Source organism: Sceloporus occidentalis, unplaced genomic scaffold (assembly GCF_023333645.1).
Source record: "Sceloporus occidentalis isolate IW3139 unplaced genomic scaffold, rSceOcc1.0.p SCAF_86, whole genome shotgun sequence".
Taxonomy (NCBI): Eukaryota; Metazoa; Chordata; class Lepidosauria; order Squamata; family Phrynosomatidae; genus Sceloporus; species Sceloporus occidentalis.
The window spans coordinates 392,514-407,659 of NW_028317066.1; the positions used below are offsets into that span (position 1 = coordinate 392,514).

Sequence of the window (15,146 nt, forward strand, 5' to 3'; positions counted from 1 at the left end):
GGAAAGAGGTCCGTCTTAATAGCCTTCCTAAAGGCTTCCAAGGTGTTAATAGGACGGATCTCATCCAGAGGTCGTTCCAGAGTGAACCAACACCTTGTATCTTGCCCGGAAACTTATGGGCAGCCAGTGGAGGGATTTAAGAACTGGTGTAATGTGGGCAGTTCTAGAAGTGCCTGTAACCAACCTGGCTGCCATATTCTGTACCAACTGAAGTTTCCAAACTTGGCACAACGGTAGCCCCATGTAGAGTGTGTTACAGAAGTCGAGCCGAGAGTGACCAGTGCATGTATTACTTTTTCAAGGTCTCCCTGCTCCCCGTCCCATGTCTCCAGATGATCTCACCAAGCAGCTTCATGTAAATGTTGAATAATTTGGGGGACAGAGTCACGCCTTGAGGGACGCTTGACTTGACTCCCTCTTGGACGAACAACTGTCCCCAAGGGACAGCATCTGCAATCTGCCCGAGATGTAGGACCTGAACCACTGGAAAGCAGTGCCCCAATTCCCAACTCTCCCATATGTTCCAGAAGGATACTGTGGTCAATGGTATTGAAGGCCGCTGAGAGGTCCAAGAGCACCAGCAGGGTCCCACTTCCCCCTTTCAAAGAGCTTTTGATGCCCAGATGGAGATCATCAACTAAGGCGACCATGGACATCTCAACTCCGTAACCTGCCTTAAATCCGGTTTGAAATGGACTTAGAAAATCCGTTTCTTCGAAGACTGCTTGGAGTTGAATGGCGACTAACCTCTCAATTACATTGCCTAGGAATGGTGAGAGTGAAACTGGCCTGTAATTGTTTCTGTCCAGGGGGTCAAGGGAAGGCTTTTGTAGAAGTGGTTTAACCACTGCCTCTTTGAGGCAAGATGGAAGAAAGCCTTCCCTGAAAGATGCATTAGTTGTGTTTTTAGCAGCCTCTTGATGATATCTCCCCCTGAACGGCCAGCCAAGATGGGCAAAGATCGAGAGAACAAGTCTTCTTTATCATACTATAAAGAATGTACCGAAGACATATAATTGCTTGCAATATATATATATATATATATATATATATATATATATGGTAAATATTGAGTTCAACAATGGTATACAAATCTTGAGACACATTCAACATGAAGCCAGCTGTAGGAAATAACTCTTCTGAATCTTTTTGAATATAAATAATAGTCCCAACAACAGGAGTAGAGTATCCAAAGTGTTAGCAGTAGCAATATGCTGCTGTTTCACAAAAATTGTCCTATCCAAAACATGAAAGGAATTATTTGTAGTACTTATTGTCTAGGTAGCATGAAGATAAACAGTAAATTTTTCGATAGTAGCAAAGTCCTAGACAGCTACCTCCGGAGTAATGTGTGGCCGTTTCAACTCACAGAAGTCTTCATCAGCATTACAACATCGTTCTATGCCAGATTAGTGTATCCATCTGTGATTCCATGCTTCTAAATGTATAAGTTTGATAGATATTAATAACAAAGTTCACACTGGCTGCAAAGTACAACGATTGCAGATAACATAAAGAAAACAACATTCTTGCTTACCTAAACCATAGTTCAGCTTGACTTAACAGTTGCAAACTTCCTGGTAAGGAATTAGCAGTGATCGTAAGTTGTAATATACTTTTGTTGTTGAATGACCTACAGGTGGCTAACTAATACATTGAATATCTTAAAGGTATATGTACCAGAAATGCAACGCACTGTATCTCCCAACACGTAAACCTGGTCCCCGGCTGAATATATAATGCCTATATATTACACGTACAAACGGAATGAAATATAATGTAATAAAGAACAGTATTACAAATACATCCTAAATAGAGTTTTAACTTCATAATTTCAAATTGAACTTTGTCAAACATCTTGCATGCCTCTGTAGAATATAACATTATGTATGTAAATAGGAGCTGTATGGTAACTGAATTTAGACAACTTCATGGAAAATTTCATAGAAAAGCAGACAAATCCAGATGCTCATTGAGGCCCTTAGGTATACTTGATGATAACTTATGGATCCAAAACGATTCTCTGTAGAAGTTTGGTTTGTATGGTACCACTACAAAAAGGACCAAACTTAACTTGTTCCATAGCAAAGAATTTCAATGAATCTGGGAAGTGATGCAATTGTAAACAGTGTGTAACTAGTGGGGTAGCTAAGCTTTTATTGCTAACGGTCCTTTTATGTTCAGAAATTCTAGTTCTTAATCTTCTCGTGCTTTGTCCTACATAGATATTCTGACAGGGACATAAGATCACATAAATGACATTCTGAGAATTACAGTTTGTATATTATTTTAACTCATAACATTCCCTTGATGTAGGATGTGTGAATGATTTTATATTTAATGAAAGTCTGTAACAATAGAATCCCCAGACTTTCCCAAGTCTTTAAGCTGAGGCAAATACATTCGATGTGGTCCATGTTACGGATAGGTATCCTGGCCAAAGCAAGATTGCCTTTATGGACCAAAGTGACGTTCCCTTACCTGCTCACTGACGGAGAACCCGGCTGGTAAGGTCTGAGCCCAGGTGGCTGAGCTATCATCACCCAGCCAGGTCTCCGTGAAACAAGCCAGATCAGCCTTTTCGTTCAGTAGGAGATCATGGACTATCTGCGTTGTATTTTTGACTGACCTGGCATCACACAAGAGCAGGGAAAGGTTCTGTGGTTGTTTTGGTATGCTCTCCAGCCCTTTTGGGATAGCAGGGTGGATGGAAGGGGAGAGAGATATCTGTCAGGCTCATAATTGCAGCCCCTCTTGCAACACAAAAGGCAGTACTTTGAAAAAGGAACAGCTTGTATTCAAGAAGATACATGGAATAGAAATGACTTTTTTGTCAGGAATGAAAGAAAGTATAAACATATCACTTTTATAACCCTATAAATTAACCCCACCCTATTAACGAATACAGCTAATTAATTGGATAGCCTTTCCCACGCAGTGTCCTCCCATCCAGGATTCTGGCAGCATTTCGAAAAACAATTAAGCAATCATGTGCCTTATCTCAACCACTGCACCTGTGGCCTTGGACCACAGAACTCAGCCACACAACAGTTTTACTTAACTATATATACACACACACACACACACACACACACACAATGAAACCCCATCAATCCCAATCTAATATGATACCATAATAAGCATAAACCCATAACAACATAACACAATATAAAAATATCCATAACTCTCTATGTTCCCCCTCCTTTTACAGAGACCAGTCTTTTAAACTCAAGCCTCTGTTAGAAGAGTGATTCCCACACATTCCAATCCTAGCAAAGAAGCACATTCTTTAGCCATGATCTCTCTACCTCTTTCTAGCATCTTCTGTTAAAGCACTGAAGATTTAAGATGGGCTTATTGACTTCAGGCAGGTGTTCCTTACCTGAAGGATTGAGCCTGGTCCATAGCGACCTCAGGGTTATGATCCTTGCCTGAAGGATTGAGACTGTCCCAATGTGATCTCAGCCTGAGGTGCCTTTCCTGAAAGATTGTGATGGGACTATTATGAGTTCAGGCTCTTTACCTGAAGGACTGAGACAGGACTATTGTGATCCTTACCAGAAGCATTGAAACCGTCCTATTGTGATCTCAGAATCATAGAATCATAGTTTAAGGAGAGATCTGAAACAGGACATGAAATCTGGATTGAAGACAGAATTAAGAGAAATCAAACTATCTCTGGAGGAAGTCGCTGAAGAAATAAGTCAAGTTACAACAAGAATTGACAAATTGGAAAAAAAGTCTCAAATATTAGAAGAAAAATCTGCTTTTTTAATTCAACAACAGGAAATGCAACTGGATGCTAAAGCATTGGATGATTTAAAGCAAAGGGAAAACTCATTGAAAATAAGAGGACTAAAGGAAATCCAACATGAAAACCTCTATGAATATCTTGTTCCAGCGTTAGCTGATGATATGGAGATCCCCTATCAGGATATCAATAACGATGTCAACAAAACTTTCAGGATTAACTCTCAGATTGCAAAAGACAAAAGCCTCCCCAGGGACATTGTTATTTCTTTTGTGAGGAAAAAAATACAGCATGAACTTTTATTTTTGAGCTATGAAAGCCCTTTGGAAATAGAAGGTTGTGTGATAAAAAATCTTTAAAGACACCCTGAAAAGAGTTATACAAAAAAGAGGGAATTACAAATTCATAACAATGAACCTGAATAAATAAAAAATTATTTATAAAAGGGAAAAGCTGGAGGGAATCTCAGTAAAATAGAACCGAAAAAGGTTCAAACTGAACACGGTTCAAAAAGCGAAAGATTTCTGGATTAAATATGGCAAGAGGATTGAAAATGGACCTGGAAGAAGAAATGACAAAAGAAGTGATGATATAGACCAAAACAATGGACAAAATGGGAATCTAAACGATTACATGGAACCAGGACAGATTGACAGTGAAGAAGATGAACAGGATGTTATTCCAAATCTAGAGGAAGAAATAAAAGATGATGATAAGAGGAATGCGACAGAGGAGGGAGAACGAATAGATGAGGAGTTAAAGGTAAATATGAAAATATTAGACCTAATAAAGGGAAAAAGAAGGGAAACTAGAAACCCCAAAAGCTAGCCAAATCTGAATACAGACATTTTATCATGGGATATAAAAGGAGTAAACTCACCTATAAAGAGAAAATATATCACTATTTAGGGAAACTTAAGAAAGATGTTGTCTATTTACAATAAACCCAATTAAGGCAAAAGGATATTAGATTATTAAAGAACAATAAATTAGGGAGTCAACAAAAAAGAAAAAGGGGATTGTGATGTATGTAAAAGAGACTATTACAGCAAAGGAAGTGTTCAATGATGTAAATGGCCATTATCTTGGGGTTGAAGTGAACCTCCAAGGGAACAAACTATTATTGGTTGGAATATACGGCCCCCAGGGGAAAAAGATAATTCTTTTCAATCAATATATAATTTAATGACAGACTTAGATCACACAGAAATAATAATTATGGGGGACTGGAACACTGTAATTAACCCTTTACTGGACAAATCTTGTAGCAAAGCCAGGAAAAAGGACCAAGGAAAACTCCCCATGTCCTTTTTCAAACTGATGGAAAATCAAGAACTAGTAGATGTTTGGAGACATCTCTATTGTTGGGGGCAAAGAATACACCTTTTTTTCTGACAGACATAAGACTTTTTCTAGGATTGACTTTCTTTTAGCTACTAAAACATTAGCTGTGCAAATTTTGGAAATGGAAATTTTACCAAAATCCTATAACCATGAAAGTTAAGAAAGCTAAAACGTCATTTAATTGGTCACTGAATGAAAAACTATTACAATTTCCTAACAATGTAGAGAAACAGACTCTTAAATGGTATTTTGAAGAAAACGTGGGGAGAGACACTGATCACATAACAAACTGGGAAGCGTCGAAAGCCATGTTAAGAGGTTTTTAAATAAAACTTAATCTGGAATACAATAGAAAAAGCCAAGAAAAGACTCAGGAAATTCAAGAAGAGCTGAAGGAGAAGGAAGAGGCTCTCCAAAAAACCCCAACTGATGTAAAGACAAATAAAGAGATTAAACTCCTACAAAAACAACTCTCTATTATGCTAATTGAAGAGATGGAGAACAAGCTTAAATATCTCAGATTAAATAATTTCCAACATTGTAATAAACCGGGGAAGCGATTATCTTATAAACTTAGAGAAAAGAAAGAAAGGAAGATGATAACGGAGATTCAGGTTGGTAAGAGGATGGTCACAGAACAAAGCAAAATAAAAAAGGCCTTTCATAAGTTTTATGGGAAATTGTATAACCAAGAGAAGAAGATTTGGACAAGATGAATTCCTATTTACGAAACACCGAACTACCATTTGGGGGAGACGTTTGTATCACAATTGGCAGTTTGAGGCCTTCAGGGGAGAGAGAGAGTCTGAGGGGAAGAGAGGAAGGAGGCCCTGGAGGGAGGGGGCCTTGGGAGATATAGAGACTTCCTCGGATATCTGATGTTCGCTTCCTAAACAAAGGGGTTTCTGGCCTCATAAAGGATTTGGGGCAAACTGGATCTGAAAGGCAGTAGTAGCCTTTCCTCTTGCCAATGGGGTTTACAGTGTATTCCCTGGACTGGATCTCCCATCATCCACAGGGCCAGAAAGAGGAGGGGTCCTGCCCTGCATAGGGCTGCCATTTCATGGGCCTTAGGCTCTGGGAACGTGTGCCTTTGGCCAGTGTCCGTGTGGCTGGGGCTCCAGAGTCCCTCCTGCCTTCTTCCATATTAACTGCAGCAGGAGCCTGTGAGGGTGGGGCAGGGGGCGGGGTCTTCCAGCTCCTTTGCCCTCATTGGCCAGAATGAAGAAGGGGAGGAGCTTCTGCCTCTTTATTTAGCTCTGCGCACAGAAGAGTGAGTGAGGAGCAGAGAGAGAGAGAGAGAGAGAGAGAGAGAGAGAGAGAGAGAGAGAGAGAGAGAGAGAGAGAGAGTGCAGAGACAGCAGAGGGACAAGGCCTTGAAGTGGTAGGTTTCACTACTGCGCTGAGGCCTCCAACTGCCAAGTGCTGAGGTGGAGGAGGCCATTTTCTGTTCCAGCAGCCATTTTGTGTTCTGGAGGCCATTTTGTGCTGCTTGTGACTGTGGGGAATAATGTTCCAGAACCTTCTCTGAGCCTCAGTTGAACAGAGGCTTCTCTTCCTCTCCTGAGGCTCCAGAGTCAGAAGGAGGCCAGGCTCCTTGGGCCAGAAGGGAGGAAGTGTGTCTTTTGTGTTTCTTTTCTGAGAGGGTTTTCTTATTACACAGCTCTGCTCCTTCTGGGGAACAAGGGTTTAAAAGGAATCAGAAATGGGGAAGAGAGTTTTAATATAAGACTTATTATTATTATTCACAAACATTGGACTTTGGTTCCTATCCCTGTTTTTAATAATTGTTTTAATAACTGAAAAATACTTTAATGGCATTTTATTTTGGATGGGAGTGCCCATTCTGCCCTCCAAGTCCTCCGAAGAGATGGCCATGCAGACAGAGACTCCTCCAATGCTCTTGAAGGTAGCGTATCCCATAGATTTGCCAAGAGGTCATGGGGCCCACAGTCCCATGGGAACCGGTCCTTACACCCCACTTTGGGGAAGGAGACCCCCTCAGGCCCTGGACTATTTACTACCAGGAGTTACTATGGCTGGGACTCAGAGGACTAGTTTCCTAGGCATCACCTTCTGCCCTCTATTGCCATTTGCCATGTGGTCTATTCCCACTATATGCTCCTTTAATGTTCTTTATTGGATGCTCTTAGTTGAAGGGGCTCTTAGAGGAGGGGGTGAAAGGGGGTGACACCAGGAGTGACCAAACCGGGGGACACCAACCCCAGGGACCCCACTGATCTGGCCCCATCCCCTGCCAAGGTGGGAAAGGCTTTACATTTGGTGTTTCTTCAGAAAACCAAAGCAGAGGAAAAGCTTTCTTTAACACTTTGACTCTCACAAAAGGTATGAACAGACACACTCCTCTCCCCCTTGAACTGGGCCCTCTCCGTAAGACTGTGGTGGGGCAGGAGTGGGGCTGTGCCTCAGGAGAGGAGATCGATTCAGAGGGGATTCAGATGACAAAATGACAGCAGCTGCTTTGTACTCCTGCACCCATTGGGAAGGGAGTATAGCTCAGTGGTTGGAGCAGCTGCTTTGCATGGAGAAACTCTGAGGTTTTTGCTTCACAGCCTCTCCCTCCCTTCTCCTGACCCTAAATTAGCCCTGGAGAGTCACGGCTTGCCGTCCCTCTAGACCCATGGCTCTATCAGGGGAGAGACCCTCAAGGAGGGTGACCAGATGTCCTCCCCAGAAAGGAGGACAAGGCCTTGCAAAGAGGAAGACATTCAAGGAAAATGGAGGGCATGACCAAGTAAAAGCTAAAACACATAGAGAAATGAACATTCATGCTTCTTAGTCATGCTCAAAATGGATGACCTTCTGGGACTCCTCCTGGACAGAAGGCTGAAATGTAGGACATGTCCTGGGAAAGGAGGACATCTGCTCAGCCTGCCCTCAAGGATCTCCCTGCATATGATCTGCCTTCTCTGCTTCCCCCTGAAAACACCTTTCCTGCTCCACAAAGTCCTCCAGCAAGACTTCCTCTTTCGGTTTGGCTCAGGAGGAGTTGGCAAAGCAAGGCCCTGCAGAGATTGTTGGACTGCAGTTCCCAGCATCCCCCACCAGAGCATCCCTCAGACCCCTATGGAGCCCTCTCTCCTGCTCCAGGGGAGCCTTGGCATCCCTCCAGGATTCAGGACAAGGCAGTCTGCCTGGGACCAAAGAAAGAGCAATTCTGTCCATAGGATCCCAACAGTTATAAGCTTGCAAGGCGACATTATAGATGACTAGATATTTGCATGTACATTATTAATATTCCCATGACTTCATTTAGTGTATATTTTAACAGTCAACAATAGAGCCTTCAATTTGTTTCCCTTCAATCAGCTCTTGTACATAAATTGTACCAAAAGAGATGCATCTCATGCTGGGAAGTGCAGTCTCCAACAGTCCTGCAGCTGGAACCATATCTCTCTCAGTTCCGCAGTTGCTCAAGGTTGTTCCTCAACAGTAGGGACTCTGTAGTAGGGCTGTAGTAGGAACCCAGTCTACTCCTGTCAGTCCCATAGATATTGATCTGCTCATTTTATTTTGATTCTGTGCTGCCTAGGTGTTGAAAGGAGTGGTTTGATGGGGAGAAAATATTAATATCTTTTACTATTGATTGTAATGAGGGAGAGGGATCAGGTTTCTACTTTGTATAAAAGCACCAGGATAATTTTTAGGTGTTGTTAAGGTTTGGAAATCCTGTTTGGGGTCCCTTCTGACTTTGGGGCCCTTTCATCCTCCATTTTGGGTTCCCTGAAGGCCTCAGACTGCCAACTGCCAAGCGCTGAGGCAGAGGCTGCCATTTTGTGTTCTAGCGGCCATTTTCTACTGCTTATGACTGTGGGAATAATGTTCCAGAACCTTCTCTGAGGCCTCTTCAGTTGAACCGAGAGGTTCCTCTTGCTCTCCCTGAGGAGAATGAGGCCAGGCTCCTTGGGCCAAAAGGAAGAAAGTGTGTCTCTTTGTGTGTCTTTTGTGTCTCTTTTCTGAGAAGGTTTTCTTATTACACAGCTCTGCTCTTTCTGGGGAACATGGGTTTTAAAGGGGATCAGAAATGGGAAAGATAGTTTTAATAGAAGCCTTATTCTTATTCTTCACAAACATTGGGCTTTGACTTCTAAGAGGAGGCTAGTCCCCCAAACAAGAAGCTCCTTTGGGAGGTTTTAAAAGCCTCCCCAGTTTTCTTATTAAGAGATTTTCAGGCAAGAAGGAAGCTGACTGACCAGACCATTTCATATGACCAATATACATAGAAACAAACAAGAACAACAAAAATAAGGATTAGACAGATAAGCAGACGGCTTTTTTTTTTTTTTTTAAGGAAAACCATTAGGTCGGTAAAAGAAGACTTTGGTGCTTCTGCCCTTTTACAAGGGACTCAGGCTGTATCTGCACTGCAGAAATAATCCAGTTCTAAATCCAGTGTGTTAACTCTCCTGGCTCCATCCTATGGAATCTTGGGATTTGTAGTTCGTTGGGGCACCAGAGATCTCTGGCAGAGAAGGCTAAGTGTCCCAAAGGAAAAAGCCCAGGATTCCATAGCATTGAGTGTTTAAAGCGGTGTCAAAGTGCCTTATTTCTGCAGTGTGGATGCAACCTTCTTGGGAAAGGGGCTGATGATGGAGAAAAGCACTGGGGACATCTGGACTTTTCAGCAGATGATATGATTATTTATTTATGATGCACTCATTTCACATCTAGCTACGGGGACATAACCAGGGCCCCCTCCAATTCCTCATCCCCTAATCCCCCACCACTCTAAGAAGGCATGGAGTATCTGTTGTGTAGGGGAGCTGCAGTGAATCTATGCTAGGTCCAGGGGGCTTTGTTTGGTGCAGAGGGAGGAAGGGGATGCCCACCTCTGCATCAGCCCAAAGGAGACATATGTCACCTGCGTATGTCACTAGCAGGATGCTGTTGTCTTTATTCAACATTATTTCCTGTTCTTGATCAGAGTCTGATTTACAAATACCATATTGATTTTATCCATTAGGAAGAGCTTTCTTAATTGTCTGTAAAAGAACCATGAAAGATCATTACCCTGATCATTAGGATCTTCTCGTGTCTTTATTCTATAACCAGTTCTATCTATTTGCATTCATTCTTTATAGGAGATCCAATTTGTGTCCTTTTTTGAATCTCTGGTCTCTTCTCTCAGGAACTTCATCTCGGCCCCCTTGGACATAGTTTTGGGACACTTTTTGCTGGAAGAGACCCAAGAGCAAGACCACCAGGACCCCTGCCCACCTGATGGCCGACACAGAGGCCAAGCGGAGGGAGTTGGGCCCCAAGAGAAAGAGGATGCAGAGGTACAAGAACTCTTTGGTGAGTCGAAGTCCTTGACTATTACTTTCATCTGTATCACTGCTGGGCCAGCTCTTGAAAGCAAGAGGGGAACATACTCTCCCAATTTACCAGAGACAGTCCTGGTTAATCCTCTGTCAGCCCACTTTTTTGGGGGCTTTTAAAAATGTCCCAGTTGCTCTCTCCTCCTCCCACTTTCCCCCTTCTCAGCTCACTTCAATTCCTGAGTGTCATTCAGTTTGCACCCCATCAACTCAAAAGTGGGTAGAGGAGAGGAAACAAAGAGGCAGGATATTGCCCTTCCCAGGAGACTGAAACAACTCATAAACAACTTTGGCCATCTTCACCGCCTTCTGGGTTGCTTATCCACATGCGTCTTGCTTTTCCAATCTGTCAAATATTGGGCGCTATGGGAGAACATCTCTGGATCTAAATATGGAGTGGACCCAGTGGCCCTCAAGCCCAGAGTGCTCCCCAGAAATGTTTTTTAATAATGACATTTGGTTCTAAAATTTGGGAAGAAATGTCTAAATGCACCATAATTCTTTGGTGGCTAAATGTACTGTATGTGTTGGGATAGTCAATATCCTAATCCATTATCAATATCCCAGCCATGGCCTAAATTATATTGTGTATTATATTGTATAGTATATTGAAAAGATTCAAGACAAACTGGATCTCAAAGGCAGTAGCTTTTTTCTTGCTGACAGAATTTAGAGTTTATTTGCTGGACTGAATTATAAAGTGATGAAATAATATTTGGATGCACCATGTGCTTTCCTCCCTTTTGCTTAGTCACTCGGTGGATGAGGGCTATTTTCTGTTGCAGGTGACCTTTGCGGATGTTGCAGTATATTTCACTGAAGAGGAATGGAAACTGTTGACGAATAAGCAGAGACTGATGTACAGTTATGTAATGATGGAAAACTATGAGAATGTGGCCTCTGTGGGTAAGGAACCTGAATCCATTCTCCTTTCTATGAAGACTGAGGCCCCTTTAATGCTTAATTATCATAGTGCTATGCTTCCACTAGAATTACAGAATCATAGCGTTGGAATAGATCACAAGGGCCATCCAATTCAACTCACTTCTGCCATGCAGAAATACACATTCCAAGCATCATCCAGCCTCTGTTTAAAGACCTCCAAAGAAGAAGACTCCACTAAATTCTAAGGGAGTATATTCCACAGTCGAAGAGTTCTTAATGTCCCAAAGTTCCTCCTAATGTTGAGGTGGAACTTCTTTCCCTGTGGCTTGCATCCATTGTGGTGTCTCCTTTTCTCTGTAGCAAGCAGAAAGCAAGCTTGCTGCATCCTCAATACAATGACCCTTTCCGATATTTAAACATGGATATCATATCCACTCTTAACTTTCTTTTCTCCAGGGTAAACATACTCAGCTCTCTAAGCTGCTCCTCATAGGGCTTGATGGTTTCCAGATCCTTCACCATTTTGGTTGCCCTCCTCTGGGCATGTTCTAACTGAATTGTGGATTATTCCAAGTGAGGATTATTCCAAGTGAGGCCTGACCAGAGCAGAATCGAGTGGCACTATCACTTCCCTTGATCTAGAAACTATACTCGTATTGATGCAGCCTAGAATCACATGGGCCTTTAGGAGTCCTAGATCCCTTTCAAGCGCAGTTTAATTGTGAAAACAACATCCTGTAGAATATTTGAATTTGTAGTTTAGTGAGGCACTATTGGAGAGACACCAAAGGAGAGGGGCCTTGGGGATTGGGAGGCAGCCATGAACCTGACAGATTTTAAGAACCTGTTTGAGAGAACATCTGAGAATCGGCTCAAATCTTTGTTTTCAGACATATTTAGGGGTTCCATTAAGCAATTATGAGTAATATTTGTGAAGGGAGGAAAGGGGGACACAAAACCTGCTTTTTCTCTAGGTTTTCTTTTCCTAACTGAGCTTGCTTAGTTCCATGGTTGATTCCAGAGGCCCCTTATTACCCAAATGCTGGAGTCTGGGGAGGACACCCACAAGAGCTATACTTTTAGGAGAATTTGGTACTTAGTTGAAAGCAGATATATAGTTTGATTGGGTCAAGAGCGACCTCGGGATTCATCCCAACTATACCAGGCCTGGAAGCACAGAGAACTTCAAAGGCATTTGAAATAGGTTTTTATGTTTTATTTAGGGGGAAAGCAATATACACACATATACAGATATAGGTGTTCAAACACACACGCAAAGACTAGTAACAAAGGTGGGAGTGGTGAATGGTGTGAGGCTTTGCTAATGGTAAAACTTTACCTAGGTGGATCTTGATTGCAATTGCTGAGGGTCCAGAATTGTGAGAGAAGTCAGTAACTCCAATGGCAAGTGGAGCTGGCGAGTGTAGTGAGGTGTTCAGCAATGTAAAGCGACAGACTGTCTGTCTGTAATTGGACTGACGTCGAAGAACAGTCAGTCAGGGCAGATATTTATACTGTAATTGTTTCTTGGGGCCAGAAACCGAGTGTTCAAAAAGGTTTATATCATTTTAGAAAGATTCCTGGGGGAGAGAATGGTTTGAAACTAAATTAAATGCAATGGGTGCTTGGTGGAAATATCTCAGACAGAAAGGATTAGCACACCGGCTCTTGGTCCTTCTTGGCTCTGAATTCCTATTGCATTCACAAGCCAATACACAGCGCAAACTGAGGGTGACACTCCCAGATGCAGCTCAAGAATAACATAGCAGAGTATGGAAACAAATATCCAGATACAGATATTGGCAATTCACTGGCCACTTTTCACTTAAAAATAAATCAGAAACAAATTTGTTTCATTTAATTCATTGGAGTTTCTCTCTCTTGATTCGCAAAATAATACAAATATTTGCAAGCTCTCCTCTCTGACTTCCATCAACTTCACCATCCCTTGTACACACAACTTCAATCCAATCCACACCAATCCGCATGTGAGCTGTATACTGTATTGGTTTTGAGAAAACTCCAGGTGCCAAACAACATGAAGGGACCTTTGCAGTTAGCTTGCATCATGCCTTGGGCTCTGACTCAAGACTCTATGGCAGTTTCACAGGATATGATGCCACCTGTCAATCAAAGTATTTTTGCAAATGGTTAATGGAATATTTTTTCAACAGTCCTTTGACAATCTGCTTCCAATGATTCCTTCATCAAAGTTCCCTCAATCTCTTCTTTGGTAGCTCCTATGAGTAAGGATACAATCATTATATGGATTTGGGGGCATCTAGAACAGGGTCATGCTCAGGTCACTCACACCAACTTTATTAATCTAATCTGAAATAGGGAGGGGTGAACGTTGGGCTAAATCCTGGAGTAACATCTTCTATTAACACTGAGATTGTCTTGTCTGTCATTTTCCTTGTTTACAGAATCACTTGTCAGTCATGAGAGAGTCCACACAAGAAAGAAGTCACATAAATGTCAGCATTGTGGGAAAAATGTTGCTTACAAGTCAATCCTAGCGGCACATCAGAGAGTCCACACAGGAGAGAAGCCATACAAATGCCAGCGTTGTGGGAAATGTTTTTCTCGGAAGGCACACCTAGTGACACATCACAGAGGCCACACAGGAGAGAAGCCATACAAATGCCAGCATTGTGGGAAATGTTTTTCTTCTAAGTCAAACCTAGTGACACATCAGAGAGTCCACACAGGAGAGAAGCCATTCAAATGCCAGCATTGTGGGAAATGTTTTGCCTACAAGTCAGTCCTTGTCATGCATCGAAAAGTCCACACCGGGGAGAAACCATACAAATGCCAGTGTTGTGGGAAATGTTTTCCTCAGAAGTCAAGCCTAGTGACACATCAGAGAGTCCACACAGGAGAGAAGCCATACAAATGCCAGCATTGTGGGAAATGTTTTTATTTGAAGTCAATCCTAGTGACACATCAGAGTGTCCACACAGGAGAGAAGCCATATAACTGCCATTATTGTGGGAAATGTTTTTCTAGGAAGTCACACCTAGTAACACACAAGAGAATCCACACAGGAGAGAAGCCATACAAATGCCAGCATTGTGGGAAATGTTTTCCTCAGAAGTCAAGCCTAGTGACACATAAGAGAGTCCACACAGGAGAGAAGCCATACAAATGCCAGCATTGTGGGAAATGTTTTCCTCAGAAGTCAAGCCTAGTGACACATCAGAGAGTCCACACAGGAGAGAAGCCATACAAATGCCAGCATTGTGGGAAAGGTTTTTCTCGGCGGTCACACCTAGTAACACACAAGAGAATCCACACAGGAGAGAAGCCATACAAATGCCAGCATTGTGGGAAAGGGTTTTCTTCGAAGTCAGTCCTAGTGACACATCAGAGAGTCCACACAGGAGAGAAGCCACACAAATCCCAATAATGAATTAACATTATTTTTATCAATAATGAATACAAAAAATATATTTTCAATCCAGTGGTGCTAAGAAAAGGCCCTTGTGATTTTGTTTGTAAGCTTTGTGTGTCGATATGTCTGTTTGTGTTTTAAAGTTGTATTTTGTTATTTTAAGGTTTTAATTGCTGATAGTATAGATAATTACTTTGGGATGTAAATTTGGCTGGAAATTGTGGGTCGTGGTATAGGTTAGGTAGTTCGGGGGCTGGGATTTGTTATAGATGTGTAGAATAGTTATGGGAATGATAACTTTTGTAATGTGTGGGATGTTGGCTGAAGAAAGTTGGGGGCAGGTATTGACAGAAAGGGCTAGTTTGTGGGAATGGCAATGGTGGCCTTGTTACCTGTGGGGCATAGACTGTGGGAATTGGAGGTGGGGGCTACG

General features: G+C 42.2%; 1 protein-coding gene across 1 annotated transcript; it reads left to right on the forward strand.

Moving 5' to 3' along the window:
* Positions 1-13,357: 13,357 nt before the first annotated feature.
* Positions 13,358-14,728, forward strand: LOC149284956 (uncharacterized). Its single transcript, XM_089495893.1, has 2 exons — positions 13,358-13,374; positions 13,714-14,728. The coding sequence occupies exons 1-2, from the start codon at positions 13,358-13,360 to the stop codon at positions 14,726-14,728; spliced, it is 1,032 nt and encodes a 343-aa protein (XP_089352019.1).
* Positions 14,729-15,146: the final 418 nt, after the last annotated feature.